Source organism: Otolemur garnettii, unplaced genomic scaffold, assembly GCF_000181295.1.
Source record: "Otolemur garnettii isolate 467f Iridium unplaced genomic scaffold, OtoGar3 scaffold00001, whole genome shotgun sequence".
NCBI lineage: Eukaryota > Metazoa > Chordata > Mammalia > Primates > Galagidae > Otolemur > Otolemur garnettii.
The window spans coordinates 60,227,006-60,250,971 of record NW_003852396.1 but is presented as its reverse complement, the minus strand read 5'-3'; the positions used below and the strand labels follow the sequence as shown (position 1 = coordinate 60,250,971).

General features: G+C 37.4%; 1 protein-coding gene across 9 annotated transcripts in view; it reads right to left on the bottom strand.

Annotated features, from left to right (window-relative positions):
- The window catches only part of HIPK3 (homeodomain interacting protein kinase 3), a 107,576-nt gene that overhangs the window by 18,291 nt on the left and 65,319 nt on the right, over nucleotides 1-23,966 (bottom strand). For all 9 annotated transcript variants that reach the window (XM_003781216.2, XM_012803911.1, XM_023508703.1 and 6 more), the window contains 5 exons: nucleotides 10,372-10,495; nucleotides 5,049-5,168; nucleotides 3,521-3,607; nucleotides 2,739-2,923; nucleotides 872-1,031 (listed from right to left, as the gene is read on the bottom strand). In XM_003781216.2, coding sequence (XP_003781264.1) covers nucleotides 872-1,031; nucleotides 2,739-2,923; nucleotides 3,521-3,607; nucleotides 5,049-5,168; nucleotides 10,372-10,495 — 676 coding nt within the window. The remainder of the gene's footprint in view (nucleotides 1-871; nucleotides 1,032-2,738; nucleotides 2,924-3,520; nucleotides 3,608-5,048; nucleotides 5,169-10,371; nucleotides 10,496-23,966) is intronic.

The window sequence follows — 23,966 nt, the reverse complement described above, 5'->3', positions numbered from 1 at the left end:
GAAAATGAAAGAGAAAAGAGAAAAGATGAATTTGAGGAAATAAGCTCCAACAGATACCCTGAAATTTTAAGAGAGTCAAAAGAATAGCGATAGTAAAACCTCTTTAGCAATGTAATTTTTAATTGCGAACCTGAAATTTCTATGTAGTTCAAAGGCAAAATAAGTAATCATTTCTAAAAACTGTATAGGCCAGGTACAGTGGCTCAAGACTGCAATCACAGTACTTTGGGAGACCGAGGCTGGAGGATCGCTTCAGGTCAGGAGTTCAAGACCAGCTGGACAACACAGTGAGACCTCGCTTCTATAAATATATATATATATTTTTTTGAGACAGAGTCTCACTATGTCACCCTTGGTAGAGTGCTGTGATATCACAGCTCACTTGGCTTCAGCTATTCTCTTGCCTCAGCCTCCCAAGTAGCTGGGACTACAGGTGATTGCCACAATGTCCAGCTATTTTTTTGTTGCAGTTGTTTAGCTGGCCCAGGCTGGGTTTGAACCCGCTACCCTCGTTGTATGTGGCTTGCGCCATAACCACTGTGCTACATGCGCCAAGTTAATTTTTTTTTTAAAGTTAGCCAAGTGAGGGTGGCATCTGTGGCTCAAAGGAGTAGGCGCTGGCCCCATATGCTGGAGGGAGGTGGTGGGTTCAAACCCAGCCCTGGCCAAAAACTGCAAAAAAAAAAAAAAAAAAGGTTAGCCAAGTTAGCCAAGACTATAGGCTATTTGAAAGGCTAAGGCAAGAGGATCACTTGAGCCCAGAAGTTTGAAGTTATAATGAGCTATGATAAAGGCACTGTACTCTAGCCTTGAAAACTGAGCATTATCCTGTTTTAAAAAGCATAAATTATTAATTACTCCAAGTTCTTACCTGGCTTCTTAATGTTCCAATTTTCGTAAAATTTGCTGTCAGAGTAGCAGTATTGCTTGAAGCAACTGGTCTTAAAAGTGAAGATTTATTATGATTATTTGTGTCACACGAATTTAGGTGGGACTTACAAATATCCATAATGTGAAAACAGGACTTTACACTGCAGAAGAAAAAGGACAGGTTTTGTAGTAGCATTTTGAATACTCAATTTTAAATTAACATATATTAACAAAATAATCATTCCTAAAAGAAAAAAAAAATCCTATGGTTTGCACTTAATCTGCTTAATTCTGATAACATTTCTAACAGGAACTCCTATAAGAAAAGACTGAATTTCAGGCTGGGTACGGTGACTCACATCTGTAATCCTAGCACTCTGGGAAGCTAAGGAAGGTGGATTGCTTAAGATTAGAAGACCCACCAAATCAAGAGATCCCATCTCTACTAAAATTAAAAAAAACTAGCCAGGTATCATGGCGAGTGCCTGTAATCCCAGCTACTGAGGAGGCTGAGGCAAGAGGATTGCCTAAGCCCAAGAGTTTGAGGTTGCTGAGAGTTATAATGATGTCATGGCACTCAATCCAGGATGACAGAGTAAGACTCTGCCGTTAAAAAAAAAAAAAGACTGAATTTCCAAGCAAGTATACATTATATCTGCAATACTTTTTAAGACAGCAAAACAATAGTAAAGTGTGCTTTTTTTTTTTTTGGTAACCCAATTTATGAGTTCTATAGGTTCTAATAAATTTTTCCTAAATTTCTACATTTCCACATCGCTAAATTAGTAGTACCAAGTATGTGGTTATCATGCTAATTTCTTTTTTTTTTTTTTGAGACAGGAGCCTCAAGCTGTCCCCCTGTGTAGAGTGCCGTGGCATCTCAGCTCACTGCAACCTCCAACTCCTGGGCTCAAGCGAGTCTCCTGCCTCAGCCTCCCAAGTAGCCGGGATCATAGGCGCCCGCCACAACCCCTGGCTATTTTTTTTTTGGTTGCAGCCATCATTGTTGTTTGACGGGCAGGCTGGATTCGAACCCGCCACCTTAGGTGTACGTGGCTGGTGCCTTAGCCACTTGAGCCACAGGCGCCGAGCCTATCATGCTAATTTCAAAATGATTATATAAGAAAAATATTAGGACAGTTTTTAAGTGTTTGAATGAAAAATGCAATTGCACTTTTAAGAAGTATCAATAAAAAAAGAAATATTCAACTTTAAGGACAATTCACGATTATGAACGTAATTTCATTCCTGTGCTTTCTTCATTTAGTCTTTTCAAATTATTAAGGGAATCTGCTTTAAGTCACTTACTCTACTACCTTCATCTCATAAAACAGATGTCTGGGGCATAAAGAACTTGAAAGATTTGCCTAATGTAATTCTGATAAGGACTTCAGAATTTGAGCATATACACTCTACTCACTGAAAACCTGTTCTTCGCAATGCAGGGAAAAAGAGGAGGAAAAACATAAGCAAAGGTGTGAAGTAAAATGGAATTTGCTGGACTCAAAAAGGCCAGAATAGTCTAGGGTCCATGAAAACCGATATGTGAACTGGAAAAGAAAACGGTTAACATTTCCTTTTATATGCAGCTGGTTATTAATGTAAGAAAGTCATATTAAAAACAAAACCACTCAGTCATATTTTTGGTATGATATTTTGGAAAAAGAACAAGGACCATAGTTCAGACTTCTGTGCTAGTTCTCCTCTGCCACTTACTATCTGTGTGACCTTGGTCAAGTTAGCATAACCTCTTTAGATTCTGTTTACTTATATTTAATGAAGAAAAATCATTTTTCTAACACACTAATTTTCTGTATAGACTTATTATTATTATTTTTTAGAACTTAAGAGATTTTAAAGTAACATACTGGTTGCTATGAGGGAAATCTAGAAGATGTTTCATATTAACAAAAGAATGGTTCAGAGTCTCAACTGGAGTAATTCTTAAATCTGCATCAATCAGCAACATTTTCTTCAACAGGCTAACAAATTCTCTTCTATCAGCTTTCTCAGCCAAAAGATCACTTCCTTCCAAATCCATCACTGTGTTCACCTAAAAATAAATAAATAAATAAATCGAAATGTCAAGCAATCAAATTTTTTAAAAGGCATATAAAGTAGTGTATGTTAAAGGTTCATTGTTAAAAAATCAAAATCACAACACAGGACAGGACAGAAAACTACAATTATTTTAAAACAAAGAACAATTAAGATTAACAAATATGCAAAATGTTTTGAGGTACCAAATAGGATTCAAAGCAGATGGAAAAAAATCTTTTCTACTTAAACAAATATCCATTTGTAATGAAATATAGGGAAAAGAAACCTGCTTGCTAGGAGTTTTCCTTTTAAAGCAGTGGTGCTCAACCTTCCTAATGCCATGACCCTTTAATACTCTACCCACAAGTTGAGAACAGCTGTTTTAAAGCAAATACTTTTTATTAAAGAACAAGACAGTTAAATTTAAAATTTGATAAAGACAAATACCATTTAGTTCCTTAAAGGTTGAAAACTTAGAATCAATTTCATTTGAAAAACTAAACAGCAGGCACTTTGTAGCCATTTAGAAAATGAGTACCTTTCGGCACCCTTGGCACTCAAGTCTGCCATCTAAGCATGCAAAATTAACAAATGTGGCTTTGGTACTCACATTCGCTATATCATCCAGACTGTTGAATATGTACTTTCTGGCTTCTTTAGATTTCATTCCTGTCTCTGCCTCATGTTCTTCCAATGTCTTATTTGATACATCAAAGAGGAAGAAAGAATATATTATTATGTACTAAATGTACATTTTTATTTCTTTAATCTTGGCTCATTTACTCTTAACATAATGAATATTCTAAGGCAAACAGTAGTTTCAAAAGAGTAACTATCAAAAATGTATTTCTTTTTTAAAGTACACCAAAAAACTAAGTAGCACTTAGCTTAGGGCATGAAAAACATCACACATATGGCTAAGTATGGCTGGTCGCTCACACCTATAATCCTAACACTCTAGAGGCCAAGATAGATGTGTATTTCTTGAGCTCAGAAGTTTGAGACCAGGCTGAGTAATAGGGAGACCCTGTCTCTACTAAAAATAGAGAAAACTGAGGCAAGAAGATCATTTGAGCCCAAGAATCTACGAGCTGTAAGGCCACAGCACTCTAGTCAGAGTACCAGAGTGAGACTCTGTCCCCGTCACCAAAAAAAGAAAAAGAAAAGAAAAACATCACATCTCTGTTAAACCCCTTAAACAAAGTAACTAATTATAAAGTTAAACACTGAGAATGTATTGATCCCTCAAAGATTCTAGCATACTTGGAATATATAGTAAGAGGTTACATTCAGTCCCTGTCTTTATAAAGCTTAATAATGTCAAACTGAGTACAGAAAGTAAATACACAACACAAATATAGTTATATACATAAAAGTTAAAAAAATTAAGATGAGTTAATAATTATGTTATCAGGCTCGGCGCCTATAGCTCAACCGGCTAAGGCACTAGCCATGTACACCTACGGTGGCGGGTTCGAATCCCCAGCCCAGACCCGCCAAACAACAATGACGGCTGCAACCAAAAAATAGCCAGGCGTTGTGGTGGGCGCCTGTGGTCCCAGCTACTTGGGAGGCGGAGGCAGGAGACTCGCTTGAGCCCAGGAGTTGGAAGTTGCTGTGAGCTGTAATGCCACAGCACTCTACCCAGGGGGACAGCTTGAGGTTCTGTCTCAAAAAAAAAAAAAAAATTATGTTATCAGATTAGAAAATTAGCTAAATTATTCTGAAAGGGTGTTTTTTTCTTAAAAAAGAAGGGTAAAAAATGAAAATTTAAAAGAAATTCAATAAAAGTAAATATGGAAGGTATTGCTCACATATTTGAGGCATCTTAGAAAACTTTTTTTTTTTTTTTTTTTTTTTAAGAGATAGAGTCTCACTTTGTTGCCCTCAGTAAAGTGCTGTGGTGTCACAGCTCACAGCAACCTCCAGCTCTCAGGCTTAGGCGATTCTCTTGCCTCAGAGTAGCTGGGACTACAGGCACCTGCCACAATCCCAGGCTATTTTTTTGTTGCCATTTGGCCGAGGCCAGGCCAAACCCCCCACCCTCCGTATATGGGGCCAGCACCCTACCCACTGAGCCACAGGCACCTCCCAGAAAAATTGTTTTTCTAAATATTATCTTTTTTTAATGAAATTACCTTTAATCTCCAACCAGAATGAATCATATCTGTTTCTTTGCAAAAAAATCTTGTAGATTTCGTACCCACATTCAACAACTGTTCTCCTGGTAAACCTTGAGTCTGAGAAATGTATCGAATCTGAAAAATAATTTACAAAACAGAATATTTTATTCTTTCATTTATAAATGTCACTGAAACATCAGACACTAGGCTAGATGTGAGTAATGAAAAGATATCGTATGTGCCCTCAGAAATTCACAGTCTAGTGGAGAACACACATGGAAACAGAGTTATAAATACCATAAAAATTCATGCTTGGTGGAAAAACAGAGAGAGCATACCTAACTTAATTGCAGTCAGATAAAGTTCCAGAAGAAGCGATGCTCAAGTTGGGTCTTAAAGGACAAACAGCAGTTAGAACTGGAGGGAGGGGGAAAACCTGACTATACTCAAGTTGTATTAAGTATAAATATAGAAAATCAAGAGAGAATACCCACATATTCAAAGACTGGGAGTAGAGGGTACTTAGAAAAAAATGGCAAGAGACGAAATTGAATTAGCAGGCAAAGGGCATTATCAGCAAAATAAGAAGTTTTGATTATGTTCCAAGAGATAATAATTAAGAAAATTATTGGAGACATTTAAGCAGTAAATTAACAACTTATATTTTTAAAGTAATGTCTGAGAATGAGTGAGGGGATAAGGCCAGAAGAAACAAAGGTAATCTGAATTGAAAAACTGAATGGGAACCGAGAGGAAGGAGTGGATTCAAAAGAGGTTTAAGTTAATAAAGAGTGGGTGAGTTACTACCATGGAGTTTGAAGGGGACACTGGCATGAGACACTGATAAATGCCTAGTTGTGTCTGTAACACAGATGTGGGTATAAAGGAGCCCTCCCAGGGAGAATACTAAGAACCTCCAGCCTCAGGGCCTCTAAACTTACTATTTCTTCCGTGTGGAACACTCTTTCCCCAGATACCTACCTAGGCTCTCTCGCTTCCTTCAGCTCTGTTCAAATGTTACCTCTTCTTGAGGCCTTCCATGACCCACCAACAAACAACAGCAAGCTCTGTCCTTCTCAGTACTACCTAATTCTCCTGGTCCTTCACTATCCCATAGTCTGTGCATTTGTTTTCCATTTTCTTACCCCACTCCCCATAGAATCCTTTCCATGAAAGGAAGAATTTTGTTTTGCTTACTTATGTATCCCCAGTACGCATGATAGTACTTGATACATAGCAGGCCCTCAAATATGGGTTCCCCCTACTTACTAACTAGAAAATATATTGTCTTTCCATCCTTCCTTCTTAGGAATACTCAACTCCTTAAACCTATATTTAAGAATAAATGGGGACTTTTTTTTTAACCTGAAGGACTCTGCTCTGTCAATTAGTCCAACTTCTCCTACATCTTCTAATTTTTCCTCTCTACGAGCTCTCTCTCTCCACTGACTACAAAAAATGTTCAGTATCTTCCATCCTCGGAAAAAAAAAATAAAACAAAACAAAACCTCCCTTAACTTCACTATCTATTTTCTCACTCTTTAAGACCCTTAAAATAGCAGCCTATATATATTTCACCTTCCATTCATATCTCAACACAATGCAATCTGAACTTTCATCACCCTCGTGATATGGTACAAAGATAAGTAATGGCCTATTAATAACAGACACATTTAATAGTCACACATAAATCCTTATCTTACTTAGACACTAACAGCAATTGCCTTTTTACATAAAAACTCTGCTCATTCAATTTCCATGACACCATTATTTCCTGGTTCTTTTCCCGTTTCTTGACACTCTTTTAACTGCTTTCCTCTCTTGTTCGTTGGATGACATTGCTTTCCAGCGTCTCATCTGTTTTCCCTCTACAAGTTTCAGGTGCCCACAGTTTTCTCTCTTATTTGTATCTTAATCTTTAACTCTGAAGCTTCAGACCCAACTGCTTATTGAAACTCTTTACCTGTCCAGAATTTAGATACCTCAAACTGGACATATCCTAAACTGATTTCTCCCCAAATCAGCTAATCCTTATTTATTTCCTCCTCTGATTAACACCAACACCATCCACCCAAATGAAAAATCTGAAATTTATGCCAGATTTATGTCTTTCCCTTATCACCCTCCCCCAACATCCAAAAGCCTAATAATTTTACCTCATTAACATTGTGATAACTGTCCCCTCCTCTCCATCTCTTTTTCAGGGATGGAGTTACACAATTTCACAAGCCTCCTAATTACTCTACTTGGCTCCAGTCTTCCCTAATATTCCCATCCACTCACCCCCAATTAATTATTCACACTGTTACCAGACATTCTGGCAAAACGTAAATCTGTTGCTCCCCTGTGTAAAACTTAATAACCCTTTACTGCCTACACTTTGCATGGGCCAGTTTTTTCTCTCCTATATTGCTAACTCCTACTTATCCAATGTACCTATTTCCCCTTCCCCCAAACCCATGTGACAACTTTTACTATGTGTTCCTCAAGACCCAGTTTGAGACAAGGAAACCCAGTTTGAGAATGTTCTCTACAAAGCCATCCCTGACAGTGCCAAGCAGAAGTAACTACTCTCCTAGGTGACACCATCACATCTAGAGCACAACTTTAATGCACTTATAACATTATGTTATTTTTTTTAATATGTCTGTTTTCCAACTGATTCTGAGCCTCCTCAAGGGTCTGTTTTATCCACATTTGTTTCCTTTTTTATATAATATGTAAAATGACAACTAAATCTCTACATTACAAATTACCTTCATTTCACTAAAGAACTATCTCTTCCTTCCACCACCACCTACCCCCAAAGTAGCTAAATTCCTTATTTTAAGTAAACAAAAAATGAAAGGAGAAAGTATCAAGTTTGGTACTAGATGTAGCACCAGATAGAAAAGCCATCAATAATTCAATTTCAACAAACATACCTAGAGCATCTATTATGTGTTAGATGATAAAGATATGCAGATGAATAAAACATGTTGCCAACCTCCCAAGTATATAATTCAGTGGAATAGATAAATATTTAAGCACGTAACTTGCAATTAAGCTAGTAAGTGCCACTGAAGAAGGAAACAAAGTGCTAAGAGAACACAGAGAGTAGAGTAATTAATGTGCGTGAAGGCTTAGGAAGCGTGAAGGCTTAGGAAGGCACTGCAAAACCAAAACAAAACAAAGTGGCAAGCAAAGCTCTTAGAGTTTATTACTGGTCATAATGCCTGCCCAGTCTTTTCTGTAGAGATGAGCCTTGTTCCTGCCCAGGTTGGTTGTGAACGCCTGATCTCAAGCAATCCTCCTGCTTCGGCCTCCCAAAGTGCTAGCATTATAGGTGTGAACCATATCACCCAGGCTGAATATTGTTAATCTGGATCAGACAACAACTATTGTACATTGTTATTTTTAAACCACCTGTTATAGAATTCAGAAAAATTGGGTTTTGGTCAGAGCTTTCTCTTTAACATTACTATTGTGACTTTTGACAAGTCAACTCATTTTCCTGGACCTTAGTTTTCTCCTTTATAAAACAGGAAGGGCTATTATTAGGTAATCCCAGGGTACTTTTCAGTTCTTAGACATCAATTATCTAAGACTAGAATTATGAAATCCAAATCTAGAGCAGGCTAGCAAATGAACTTCGCCGTTGCCACTAGATGGTGTCCTGCTCCCGAGTACTATGGATGCCATAACTGTAATCCACAAAGGCAAGGCTGCATTTCTAACACCTGACTGGTGCCTCAGTATTTCAGCAGCTAAGGGATTATGGGACTCTCAGATTAGATTTCCAACTCTTGCACAACTGGCAAGAGTCTAGCATCTGCATCAAAGTTAGTAGTTGCATAAAAAGCTGAAGGAGGCCAAGATGTATGGAAAATTTCACAGAAACTATAACATCCATGAGGGAGAGAAGGTAGAGAATATAGAAATCTGAGCTAAAAGAGAAGGATCATGGGTAGAAAGTCATTGGAAAATAAAGAGATTAAAGTCAATGATAACATCTAATTTAATAATTAATATTAAATGATTTTTAAAGTCATCTCAGAAACATTTAAGTCATCAAAATTAATTACCTCTCTTGTTTTTTTTAATATAGAAAACAGTCCTGAAAAATCAGAGTAAGGGTACAACATATATGATTATTTGGTGTGCTTCAAAATGTTGTTTTCTATTTTTCCTTGCTTAAAAGCTGAATAATATATCTCCTAAATAAAAATTATATTTATCCACTATAAGCCAATAGAAGGACAAAATTAATATAACCAGACCGACTGCCATGGCTCACACCTGTAATCCTAGCTCTCCGAGAGGCTGAGGTGTGTGGACTGCTTAAGCTTATGAGTTTGAGACCAGCCTGAGCAAGAGTGATACTCTGTCTCTACCAAAAATAGGAAAATTAGCCAGGTGCTGTGGCGTGCATCTGTAGTCTCAGCTACTGGAGAAGCTGAGGCAGGAGGATGACTTGAGCCCAGGAGTCTGAGATTGCTGTGAGCTAGGCTGACACTATGGTACTCTAGCCTGGGCAACAGAGTGAGACTATATATTAAAAAAAACAAACAAAAAAAAACTGGTATAACCACTTTGTTGATTTTGACTAAAATTTTCTATAAAATGAGTTAAGTATGTATTTCTCTAATAAGGGTGATACAGAATAATAAATAACAATTTCTCCAAAAAAGAAACTTAGTACTAAAAATCAAGACAATTGCAAACAACATTATCTAATAATTTAGAAATCATTAATAATTTCTAATGAATATATCTAAAAACTACCATGAAAAAGGTGTCTAATGAGGGAATTTGCTGGATCCTACTGATAATTATTAAAAGTGCTAAAAGAGACAGCACCAGGGAAAAAACGGCTAAAAAGAATGAAGAGGGTTCAAGTGATTGAGATACTTAACACCAATAATGGTTGTGGTTTTAAGACCAAAAGATATAATACCTTTTAAAAGCTTTTATTCCTTGGGAGAGGCTGACATTTCACACATCATTAGAGTCTGTCAACCAAGCAAAGCCCAATAAATTAAATGGACACAATCCAGCCCTTTACATGTCCAGTATAAAATAGAAAAGAAAATTTCTTCCAAAAATTTTACAAAACATGTTTTGAGAGCCTATAGATAACTTTTAAAAAAATTACTTCATCATTATAAATGTTTTCAAAATCAAGTACTACTTTTGAGAGTTTGAACTTAAATTCTCTAGTATCCCAGGTTTTGCCACTTCATGTTTAAAAGATATCATGTGTATTTTATACTTTAAGGACATGCATTCCTTTTAATCTATGATTACTTTTTACTTTCTACCAATTCTACTAGATTACCATGATAGTTCTATTTGTTACCTGATCATACTCCAAGGCTCCTGGGTAGAGTGGCCATCCAAGGAATAATTCTGCAATCACACATCCCAATGACCACATGTCTATGGCTTCACAAAATGGCAACCCCAATATAATCTCTGGAGCTCTGAAATTAAAAAAAAAAAAGTCAGAGTGGTTTTTCTTTAAAATTACCTAATTTTATATGCCATTCTAATAAACGGTAGTAAAATAACAGAGCAATCATTTTGTGCTCATAGTAAATCTTCACTATGCCAAAACTCTTTGAAACCTAACTGTAATCTTGAATTCATCTGGAAAACATGCTATAAGGTACATCAGTATGATGAAATCTCTTCATGATAATCCTTTTTACCTTATATAGAGTTTTATTAACATAAAAAAATATATAGATCTTGTTTGGGGACAAAAGCAGATTAGAAATAACACATAGAAAGCTGGCCAACCATTAAAGACATGTACTATAACACAAACACAACTGAAAACCAGACATTGAGGGATAAGACCAAAACAAAACAAAAATTCCAAAGGCTGAAAGTGAAACCAGACCTAGATATTACTTCAGAATACAGTAATAAATCTTTACCTAATTGGAGTCTTTAGTCATCCAAAAAGACAAAGCCAAGTCCAATGTATTCTGTTTCAAAAGGCAGAAGAGTATAAGATACAACAAAACAGTTAAAAATTACTTTAGTACTTACAGGGTTTTAGTTACTAGGAAACTGTGCCCCATGAAATATATCATTCTCAGATAAATTATGTTGCTACTTGACCTGGCTTTCCCCTGAGAAGACTGACATCCTAAGACAGGTTCCATGTACAGCTGTATAATTCCAAAGGAACTCATACATATCATAGTTATCCTAGAGTTGTGTGTTCCTGTGTTCATATGAATTTTAGTTTTTGAAAGTCTCAATCTTACAGAGAAGTTGCAAGTACAGTCCAACAAGCTTTTTTTCCTAAACCACTCAAGAATAATTTGGCAAATTACTATGTACTTTATACTTTCTACACACAAAAATATTTCCTACAAAACCAAGATACAATCATCAAAATCAGGAAATGAACACTGATACATCTCTACCATATAAGGCTCAGACTCCATTCAAGTTTGGTCAACTGTACTAATAATATCTTTTTGGCAAACGGATTCAACTCAGAACCATACACTGTATTTAGCTGTCATATCCCTTTCAGTCTTTTTCAGTATGTAACAGTTCTTCGAACCTGCCTTGATTCCCATGACCTTTGCATAAGACATTACAGGCCAGTTATTTGTAAAAATGTCTCTCAGTGCGGGTTTTGCTGCTGTTTCCTGATAATTAGGTTCAGGTCAGAAATTTCATGAGAGGAATATCACAGAAGTGGTTTCTCCTTATTGGACCTTATCAGGTGGCACACAACTGATATGCTCCATTATTAATAATTTTTACTTTGATGGTTGGATTACTATGGTGTCTCCTAGACTTCTCCACTATTAAGTGTCTCCTTTTTCCTTTGGAACTGTTTCGTGCAATGGATATAAATAATCCATTCCTTATCAACCTTGTAATGTATTCATTATTTGCTGTATGAGTACAGATTAATGGTTTCTGTTTTATTCAATGGCTTATAATTCATTACTATAATTATTTGACTCTCAAATTTTCCCTGATGTGACCAGTCAGAACTCCCTCAAACTTTTATGTTTTTTGTCACCTCCCCACCTTTCTTTGTTTATTTTCTTTCTGATGCAGCAAGATAGTAAACGTTCATCTTATTCATTCCCTGCTCCAGCCCTATAAGCCATTTCTCTGAAGATCACTGGTTTCTTTTAATGTAAAATGGTACTTGGAAACAAAGATCAAGAAGCTATGGGTCCTCATTACTACTACCGTGTTTCCCCGAAAATAAGACACTGTCTTATATTTATTTTTTCTCAAGAAGACACACTAGGGCTTATTTTTAGGGGATGTCTTATTTTTATTAAGTATAATACAACAATCTACATTTATTCAAATATAGTTAAGTCAAATATAGTTATTCTTCTGGAACCTGACAGGGGAGCTGACCTTGTTGGTGGGGCTGGCACTAGTGATGTGTGAACTCCTTTCTCCTAGCCCTTAACACGTGCACAATAGGATGCCTGTGACTGCAGTTAACACACGTGCACCCCCACAGGTGCAAGGCTCGGAGAAAGGAGCTATGGCAGATAAAAGGTATGCATGGCGTGGCTATGCAGCATCTTATTATCCGGGTAGGGCTTATATTTAACAAATGCATAGAAATCCCACTAGGGCTTATTTTTTGGGTAGGTCTTATTTTCAGGGAAACATGGTAGAGTGATTCTCAGGCCCTCTCAGTACATATTTAATATCACCTATGGATAAGCAGAATAAACCTTCCGCTAATTTCTTAACTGAGACTGACAGTTGTTAATATCTCCTAAGGTTTTCTCAATCTTAGCTGTACCTTAAATTAAAATCCCGTGGTCCTGGTAACACCAAACTAAAGTCCTAGTTAGATCAATCGGAAAACTCTCCCATTTCCTCTCCATAGCTCTTCCAACAGAATAAATTCAAATGACAATGAATAAGCTGTTTTCTACCATAGAATTGGGATCTGCCCAGTGAATCTTGTACTCTTGGTTGTCTCCTTTATAACTGATACCTAAGATTCAGTAGACCCTTAGTCAATCCACAAACAATTGTTGAAATAATTAAGAACCATGGAGATACTCCATTAGGCTTAAAAGATCTTTAAGACATAGCCATAAAAGGCTTTCATTCTTTTGATAAAATATTTAGGTATCTGGATGGATGTATACACATGAATTATATTTCGATATAATCAAGTACTACAACTTGTAGAAAGAGAAAAATAAGTAAGTTACACTAAGTTGCCAATCCTAAATACTCACAATATTGTATAGAAGTAGCTAGAGAAGAGGGAAATCTCTCTTTTTGTTCACTATTGTATTCCCAGAACCTAGCAGAGACAGTGAACATTTCACACATAAATCATTCCGACACAGTGAGTGAACACAAAGGAAAGCACCAGTGTGAAGCCTTGAACTAGATCTTAAAGTATAGAAGTCTAGGTGAAAGAAAGAGAATTGGACACAAGAATTAATAACCTGGCTGGATGCTGTGGCACATGCCTGTAATCCTAGCACTGTGGGAGACCAAGGCAGGAGGATTGCCTGAGCAAGAGTGAGACCTCGTCTCTAAAAATAGCTGGGCCATATGGCAGGCGCCTGTAGTCCCAGCTACCCAGGAGGCTGAGGCAAGAGGATCTCTTGAACTCAAGAGTTTGAACACTCTACTGAGTGTGACAAAGTGAGACTCTGTCTCAAAAAATAATAATAATAATGAATAACCTATGCTAAAACAAGGATAGCATACAAAACAGATTAACTACTGATGGTTAATCATGTACTAATCTGACTGCTAAAGAAGAACCTATTATGACTAATAAGACTACCACTGTGTGTATGAAAGCTTTATGATTGTTTTGAAATATTTAATATAAAAATTCATAGAATTTGAAATTTGTTATTGTGGGAATTTTCAATATCAATTTACCAATGAAAGTAACAGAATGATAGTAACTAGACATACAACTTAAGGAAAATGAAAAAATTATTTGAATTATGTTAAAAGTAAAAAAAGTTTCTGTCAATCAAAGAGCAACAAATTCCTTCTGCATTTGCTACCATTTAATGAATGAGCCAAGTTTCTAATTGATGGTGACAGGAATACAGAGATATTTTTATAAAATCTTGACCAGAAATTGCACATAGCCACTCCAAACATAAGAAACGTAAGATATAAAAGTTATGTTTATAGAAGTGAACTCAAATTTCTCATTTAAAGAATGAACTTTATCGGCTCGGCGCCTGTGGCTCAAGCGGCTAAGGCACTAGCCACATACACCTAAGGTGGCAGGTTCGAATCCAGCCTGGGCCTGCCAAACAACAATGGCTGCAACCAAAAAATAGCCAGGCATTGTAGTGGGTGCCTGTGATCCCAGCTACTTGGGAGGCTGAGGCAAGAGACTCGCTTGAGCCCAGGAGTTGGAGGTTACTGTGAGCTGTGATGCCACAGCACTCTACCCAGGGGGACAGCTTGAGGCTCTGTCTCAAAAAAAAAAAAAAAAGAATGAACTTTATCTACAAGTTTCATACAAGTTTATTATCTATTATTACATCAGTTCAGATCCTCTGAGAAGCAAACTAAATGTGCCAGAAATTTGTTGGGGAAGATGTCTGTGAAGGACAAAGGGGGAGGAGGAAGCAGAACAAGGTGAAGAGAGCCCTCAAACCTCAAGTAGGTCTGATACCTGTGAAAATAGAAAGACAAAGGAGGAAATGGGTAGAAAGAAATTAGGTCAGCAGTGCAGTTATGAGAAAGCAATGATTAGGCCAATATGGAGTCCTTTAGCAAAAATTACCCATTTGAGGAGCCAATCATCAAGCAAAAATAACCCAGCTCTATCTAGCACAGCCATTGTGTCTGGTCAAGGGATCGGGAAATGCAGCCTGAGCCTGAGCCTGAGCCTGAGCCTGAGCACTGCAGTGTATCTCAAGGGGCAGCAGCTACACGCTCTCAGCTGGCCCATACAGGAGGCTTTTGTTTTTTTAATCTGTATAAATTTATGGGGTATAAGTTTTATTACATGCCAACATAGTGTTATACTGAAAAGTGGTGGAGTCAGGAATTTTAGGTTATATGTCACCTTAAAAAGGTACATTGTATCCATTAAGTGATTTCTCATCATCTATAACCTCCCACCCTCCTACCTTTCCAAGTCTCCACTCTCTATGTCCATAAATATGTATCATTAGTTCCCACTTATAAGTGAGAACATGTGGTATTTGTCTTTCTCTGGCTGACATATTTCCCTTAAGATAATGGCCTCCAGTTCCATCTATATTGCTGTAAAAGACATGATTTCATTCCTTTTTTGTGGCAGAATAGTATTCTATAGTGTGTGTGTATATGCGCATGCCACATTTTCTTTAACCAGTCATCCATTGATAAACACTGGTTTCCACATCTTTGCTACTAAAAACAGTGCTGTCATAAACATTCAAGTGCAGGCACCTTTTTGATATGACTTCTTTTCCTTTAGATAGATACCCAGAAGTAGGATTGCTGGATTCAATGGTAGTTCTATTTTTTTTTTTTTAAATTTCTTTGAGAAATTTCCATAGTGTTTTTGAATAGTATGTACTAGCATACTAATTTACATTCCCAATAGTGTTTGAGTTCCCTTTTCTCCACATTCTTGCTAATATCTATTATTTTTTGTCCTTTTTAATAATAGCCATTCTGACTAGTATAAGATGATATCTCACTGTAGTATTAATTTGATTGTGAGGCCGAGTATTTTTTCATAAGCCTATCAGTCATTTGTATAAATTCTTTTGAAAAATGCCTATTCTTGACTTTTGCCCACTTTTTAATGGGAGGGGTATCTAAGTGGCATAATTCCATGGCTGACATAACTAGCTTCCCCAAAAATTCTGTATTTCATTTTACAATACACATTTACTATAAATATCAATGTGAATTTCATTTATAATACATATTTAAAGAAAATGCAAGAAGTTTCTCCATCAAGTCCCATATAAATGTAACTAAATTCTCTCCAGTTAACCCTAGCATGCCATACATTTTCCACGTAAATCATTACATGTAAAAAAATGGCAAGCAATGCTGCAAAGCATTTACAATAGTGCCAGAGATGCGAGAATTCTCTAGCCAATCTCACAATATAATAAACTTTAAAAGTTAAACTGTGCACTGAAAGAGTAACACATCCATCTGTCAGTAGTAAATAAAGCTGAATTTATTGGTTTCATCTTAATCGCCTCTCAAATTCTTTCCCTAGGCTAAACACACTTTTATATAAAAATGACTACAGCAAGAATTCTGACTAGAAGACCACTCTTAAATCTGCTCCATTCCTACAGAAAGTTCTCCCACTTTGCCCATCTGCCTTAACTCCTTTCTGAGCATTTATAATGTTGCAGTGCTAAGGATGTAGACAGCATTTGTACTTCTGTAGAACACTCAAGGCACACATTAAACACGCCCATTAAATGGAGAGTACAATTACACCTTTTGTCTTTCGATCTATACATAAGTGATAATCAGAAGGCAAGCATGAAATCCGCAAACTCATGAGTTTAGGTAATGTGGTAACAAGGCCAATCTTATATCTAAAATGTTGTTTTTCTTTTCCTTTTTTTTATTACCATGTGGTTTTAAGTCAAATTTATCAACATTCATTAAGAGCAAATCCTTTGTACTCTAAAATCTGGAAACATTGACATGAAGCATAAAGTGGACAAGTTGGAAAAATATTATAAGTAGTTAAGCAGAACTCTGGATGATTTCTTAGCCTTTCGAGTGGCTGTGACTACAGGTGCCCGTCACAACGCCCAGCTATTTTTAGAGACAGTGGCTACTGCAAGAGTACTAGAAGAAAATACAGGCAATAGACACTCCAATAAGATGTAGTGAAATAAAAACTGTCACTTAAAAAAGAAGATTGTCAGAACATTTCATTTGCATTATTCCATTTTTTCTGCTTTTTAAAGTCAAATACTCAATTACTAGCAGAAGAAACCCAACCCAATTAGGAAAAAGGGAGTCTCCATTCAGAAACTCAACATATCTGGTTCTCGAAACAATTATATTCTTATGATAGAGATGAATGCCTTGGGTTATCATTGTAAATACTAATAAACTATGAACTTGTGTGCTGATTTCATGATCAACAAAATATTGATCATAATATGGCTCCCAACTTAGTTTTCTCTTACAATGTAAGGGTAATGTGACCATCCATTTTGCCTAAAGTCTTCCTCCCTCATCAAACTTAACAAACTAAGAGTAATTCCGATACACTCAGTTTCTTGTGCATTTAATGACAGAACAACCTATGTAGAGCCATGGCATCACAGCTCACAGCAACCTCAAACTCTTGGGGCTCAAGCAACCCTCTAACCTCACCCTCCTAAGTAGCTGAGACTACAGGCTAGGATTATAGGCGTGAGCATGCCCAGCTACTTCTCTCTACTTTTGACAGCAGTGAGATACCAGAGAAATACAGCACAAACCTGGAAAAGATGAATAAATAGTAAAACTCAATAAACATAAACTACTAAAATCTGAACAGTATTCTCTGAGGTAGAGGCAGGTGTGGGAAGTATTCTTAAAATAACAGAGGTGGAAGATGCTGGTAATTTGAGACAGAGATCTGCTAGCCTCCTCATTTGCCAGTAAATTAATAAACTTCTCTTTCCTTCTCAAAAAAAGAGTATCAATATATAATTCACAGAGCATAAAATTCACCATGTAAGCAGTATAATTCAATTGCTTTTAGTTTATTTACAGAAATGTATCATCACCAGAATCGATTTTAGAGCATTTTCTCTTTTCTTTCTTTCTTTTGAGACAGAGTCTCACCTCAGTGGCCCTGGAGTTGAGTGTCATGGAATTATAGCTCAGAGCAAACTCTAAGAACTCTTGGGCTCAAGTGATCCTCCTCCCTCAGCGCCCCCAATAGCTGGGACTGCAGGTGCCCACTACAACGCCAGGGTCTTTTTTTAGGGATGGGGTCTAACTCTTGCTCAGGCTGGTCTCAAACTCCTGAGCTCAAGGGATCCACCTACTTCAGCCTCCCAGAGTGCTAGGATTACAGATGTGAGCCACTGCGCCTGGCCCACATCTCCCATCTTGAAAAAAGAAAAACTCTTGATTTATACATCCTGCTTTAACTATCACCCCTTCCTCTGTTCCCATTTATACCAATCTTTCTTGAAAGCCCTGTTTATACAAGCTGCCTCCAAGTCTACCTGTCTTGAACTCACTCTATTCTAACTTTAATTACCCTATCACTCCAACAAAACAGCATCTGTCAAGATCACCATCGGCCATTCCTTGCCACATCCCAGATTTATCTAACTTGTGTCATTTAACACAGCTTATTATGCTCTCCTGCTTTAATGACTATGTGCGCTTGAATTCCAGGGTGCCAGAACTCTTAGTTCTCCTCGGTTCACTAGCACAACCTTCTCACATTCCTTTTGCTAGTTCCCTTTTATCTGCCCATCTCGTAAACGTTGGGATGCACCAGGGCTCAGCCTTTGGACATCTATTTTTTCTATCTCCATTCACTTTCCTATGTGATGTCTTCTTCAACCACAGTTTTAAATACCACATATAATTTTAAGGCTCCCAAACATGCATCTCCAACCCAGGCCTGACTACTAAACCCCAGAGTTATGCATCCAATTGTCTCCTCAATGCCTGTTCTGGAATGTTTATTAGCACCACCTCAAACTGAACATGTTCAAAAAGAACCTCTAATTCCCCCCAAACTCACTTCTCCTCAAGCCTTTCCCATCTTGGTAAATGATAAATCTATATCTTTTTGTTTCTCAAGCCCCAAAACCTCTGAGAATCAAATTTGATTCTTCTCTTCCTTTAACTTCAAATGCTTATCAGCAAATCCCACTGACTCTATCTCCAAAGTCCTACGGAACTTAATCACTTTGCTCTACCTATAGTGCCACCACCCTAATCCAAGACAACAGAATCTCATCTGGATGACGGCAAGAGTGTCCTCACTGTTCTTCATGCTTCTGTCCTTACCCTCTACCATCTATTCCCAATCTAGCGACCTGAATGATTCACTGAAAACACAAACCAGACCACTCATTTCTCTCCTTAAAATCCTGATAGCTTCCTATCCCAGTATTAATCAAATTCCTCACAGTGGCCTACAAGGTACAGCCCTTAGCTATATCTGGTATTTCCTGACATTTTCCCACTTGCTATACTGGCTTCTGTATTATTCCAAACCATAATTCCTACCTCAAAACCTTTACAATCAAAGATACCTCTGAGAAGAGTACCAGGCAGAGGAACGCCAAGACTTGATCCCTTCACTCTTAAGTGTTCTGACTCAAAGGTCATCTTATTAGAAAGGCTTTCCCTTGGCTCAGTGCCTATAGCACAGTGGTTATGGCGCTAGCCACATACACCAAGGGTGGCAGGTTCGAACCCAGCCCGGGCCAGCTGAACAACTGCTACAAAAAAATAGCTGGGCATTGTAGCAGGAGCCTATAGTCCCAGCTACTTGGGGAGGCTGAGGCAGGAGAATCGCTTGGGCCCAAGAGTTTGAGGTTGCTGTTAGCTGTGATGCCACAGAACTCTACCAAGGGCAACATAGTGAGGCTCTGTCTCAAAAAAAAAAAAAAAGAAAGGAAGAAAGAAAGAAAAAGAAAAGAAAGAAAGGCTTTCCCTGACCAACTTAAATGGAAGAGTAAGCCACACCCCCCCCCCCACACACACACACGGTACTTGCCTTTCCTCCTATATTCTGCTTGACTATGATAAACTGATAACCATGTTGGCTTATTGTCTATGGCTCCCCATCTCACTAGAATATAAATTCCATAGGGGCAAGAACTTTTAATTCTTTCAATGCTGTGTTACCAGCACACAGAACACTGCACGGCACATAGTAGTCACTCACTCCCTATTTGTTCAATGAATTGATCAACCAACAGAACTATTAACATTCATTCATTCAGGAAAGCTAAGAAATCTTTTATTAAATCAAATATATGAGCTAAACAGCTATCAATAAGGGACTGTTAATGGTAGCCATCCTGTGGCTCAGCACTTGTAGCTCAAGCAACTAAGGCGCCAGCCACATACACAAGAACTGGTGGGTTAGAATCCAGCCCAGGCCTGCTAAACAATGAAAACTTCAACCAAAAATAGCCAGGTGTTGTGGCAGGTGCCTGTAGTCCCTGCTACTTGGGAGGCTGAGGCAAGAGAATCGCTTAAGCCCACAAGTTGAAGGTTGCTATAAGCTGTGATGCCACAGCATTCTACCAAGGGCAACAGCTTGAGGCTCTGTCTCAAAAAATAACTAACTATTCTTAAACTGATTAGAGGCCATCTATAGCAAACCCACAGCCAATATCATATTGAATGGAGTTAAACTGAAATCACTTCCACTCAGATCAGGAACCAGGCAAGGCTGCCCACTGTCTCCACTGCTTTTTAAAATTGTAATGGAAGTCTTAGCCACCATAATTAGGTAAGAAAAAGCGATCAAGGGTATCCACATAGGGCCAGAGGAGATCAAACTTTCACTCTTCACAGATGATATGATTATATATCTGGAAAACACCAGGGATTCTACCATAACTCTTAGACGTGGTCAAGGAATACAGCAGCATCTCAGGTTACAAAATCAATACTCATAAATCTGTAGCCTTTATATACATCAACAATAGTCAAGCTGAAAAAACAGTCAAGGACTCTATTCCATTCACAGTAGTGCCAAAGAAGATGAAATATTTGAGAGTTTAACCTAACAAAAGACGTGAAAGATCTCTATAAAGAGAACTATGAAACTCTAAGAAGAGAAATAGCCGAAGATGTTAACAAATGGAAAAACATACCATGCTCATGGCTGGGAAGAATCAACATTGTTAAAATGTCCATACTACCCAAAGCAATATACAATTTTAATGCAATCCCTGTTAAAGCTCCGCTGTCATACTTTAAAGATCTTGAAAAAACAATACTTCATTTTATATGGAATAAGAAAAAACCTTGAATAGCCAAGACGTTATTCAGAAATAAAAACAAAGCAGGAGGAATCACACTACCAGATCTCAGACTATACTATAAATCGATAGTGATCAAAACAGCATGGTACTGGCACAAAAACAGAGAGGTAGAAGTATGGAACAGAATAGAGAACCAAGAGATAAACCCAGCCACTTACTGTTATTTGATCTTTGACAAGCCAATTAAAAACATTCAGTGGGATTGAAAGATTCTCTATTAACAAATGGTGCTGGGTGAATTGGCTGTTGATCTGTAGAAGACTGAAACTGGACCCACACCTTTCACCATTAACTAAGATAGACTCTCACTGGATTAAAAATTTAAACTTAAGACATGAAACTATAAAAATGCCAGAAGAAAGTGTAGGGAAAACACTTGAAGAGACTGGCCTGGGCAAATATTTTATGAGGAGAACCCCTCCCCCCAAGGCAATTGAAGCAACACCAAAAATACATTACTGAGACCTGATCAAACTAAAAAGCTTCTGCACAGCCAAAAACACAGTAAATAAAGCAAGGAGACAGCCCTCAGAATGGGAGAAGATTTTTGCAAGTTATGTCTCCAACAAAGGTTTAATAACCAGAATCCACAGAGAACTCAAACGTATTAGCAAGAAAAGAACAAGTGATCCCATCTCAAGGTGGGCAAGGGACTTGAAGAGAAAATTCTCTGAAGGAAACAGGCACAAGGCCTACAGACATATGAAAAAATGCTCATCATCCTTAATCATCAGAGAAATGCAAATCAAAACTACTTTGAGATATCATCTAACTCCAGTAAGATTAGCCACGTCACAAAATCCCAAAACCTGAGATGTTGGCGTAGATGTGAAGAAAAGGGAACACTTCTACACGCTGGTGGGAATGTAAACTAATATGCTCCTTTTGGAAAGATGTTTGGAGAACATTTAGGGATCTAAAAATAGACCTGCCATTCGATTCTACAATTTCTCTAATGGGTATATATCCAGAAGACCAAAAATCACATTATAACAAAGATATTTGTACCAGAATGTTTATTGCAGCCCAATTCATAATTGACAAGTCATGGAAGAAGCCCAAGTGCTCAGTGACCCACGAACGGATTAATAAATTGTGGTATATGTCACCATGGAATATTATTCAGCCTTAAAGAAAGATGGAGACGTTATCTCTTTTCATGTTTACATGGATGGAGCTGGAACATATTCTTCTTAGCAAAGTATCTCAAGAATGGAAGAGAAAGTATCCTGTGTACTCAGCCCTACTATGAAACCAATTTATAGCTTTCATATGAAAGCTATAACCCAATTATAGCCCAAGAATATGGGGAAAGGGGAGAAGGAGGGGAGGGGAGGGGGAGCGGATGGACGGAGGGAGACTAAGTGGTGGGACCACACCTATGGTGCATCTTACAAGGATACATGTAAAATTTACTAAATATAGATTATAAATGTCTTAACACAATAACTAAGAAAATGCCATGAAGGCTATGTTAACCAGTTTGATGAAAATATTTCAAATTGTATATAAAACCAGCACATTGTACCCCATGATTGCATTGATGTACACAGCTATGATTGGACCAAAAAAAAAAAAAAAAACTGCTAGAAAACAATAAATTAAATAAATAAATGCTAGCCATTCTGCATTGAAGACAACTGAAACGCATGCATGACTCTGTGAGTGAAACAAATAGGATTCACTGAGCTTTAACAATAGGCCAGGAACCATGGGAGTAACTTAATGCATTATCTCATTTAAAGAAAATGTTCTAAAAGCAGGTCACTGTGTTGTTGTTCTACCCCAAGATAAAAAAAAAAATCTTGGTAAACAAAATGTTCCATGTAAAACTTTGGAAAAGTGCCTGGGTTGAGTACAGACAATGCACAGAATCATTCATAGTTCTGAAGCAACTAAGTTTTGAAGTTGTTCATCACATAGCAACGTGTAACAAATGGACTGTCCAAAGTTACTCAGAATGGTAAGACTAAGCTTTAAATAACTGATTCCAAAGTATCCTTCTCTATTCCACACCAGCTCAAATTAAGAAATCTTTTGACTAAGAAACACAGGAAGCCCAACTAATTGAAAGTCTAGAAATTGACCCAGAAGTCATTTTTAGCAATTCAATAAAGTTATACTCTAATTTTATTTTCTATAGAACAGGAAAATAATGACCTATATTTTCTAATAGTTCCATAACATGAGAAACCATTTGTTATGAGCCTTTGATGATAAATTGGTCTTTAACTTTCAAGGAAGGGAATATTTTGCTGCCTTTAAATAAATTTTTCATCCCAGAAGGTACCCATAGCACAGTGGTTACAGCACTGACCACATGCACATGTACCAAGGGTGGTGGGCTTAAACCTGGCCTGGGCCTACTAAACATCAATGACAACTGCAACAAAAAAATAACCAGGCATTATGGTGGGTTGCCTGTAGTCCCAGCTACCTGGGAGGGTATGGCAAGAGAATCACTTAAGCCCAAACAGCTTGAGGTTGCTGTGAGCTGTGATGTCACAGCACTCTCTGAGGGCGACACAGTGAGACTGTCTCAAATTAAAAAAAAAATCGTCCTTATAAATCCTTTTTAAATACACAGTAATAATAATAATGTCAAGTACCCATATAACACTTACTATGAACCAAACAATGTTTTAAGCACTTCACAAATACTAACACATTTGACAGTCATACCAGTCCTTCTAATAGATGAAGTAATAGGCATAACAGTAAGTAACTTGCATAAGGCCACACAGTGAGAAATTCATCTGGTACTCAAGTCCAGGTTTTATGGCTTCAGAATCCAGCCTTTTAACTACTACACCTTAACATAAATAACTCCTAGGATCACCAAAACTATTAGACTTTTATCTTACTGAAAGTTCTCCCACCAGATGCTATCCTTATCATTAACATGTTCTCTTTAAACTCATCATCTTTGATTTAAAAAAAAATTTTTTTTTTTTTT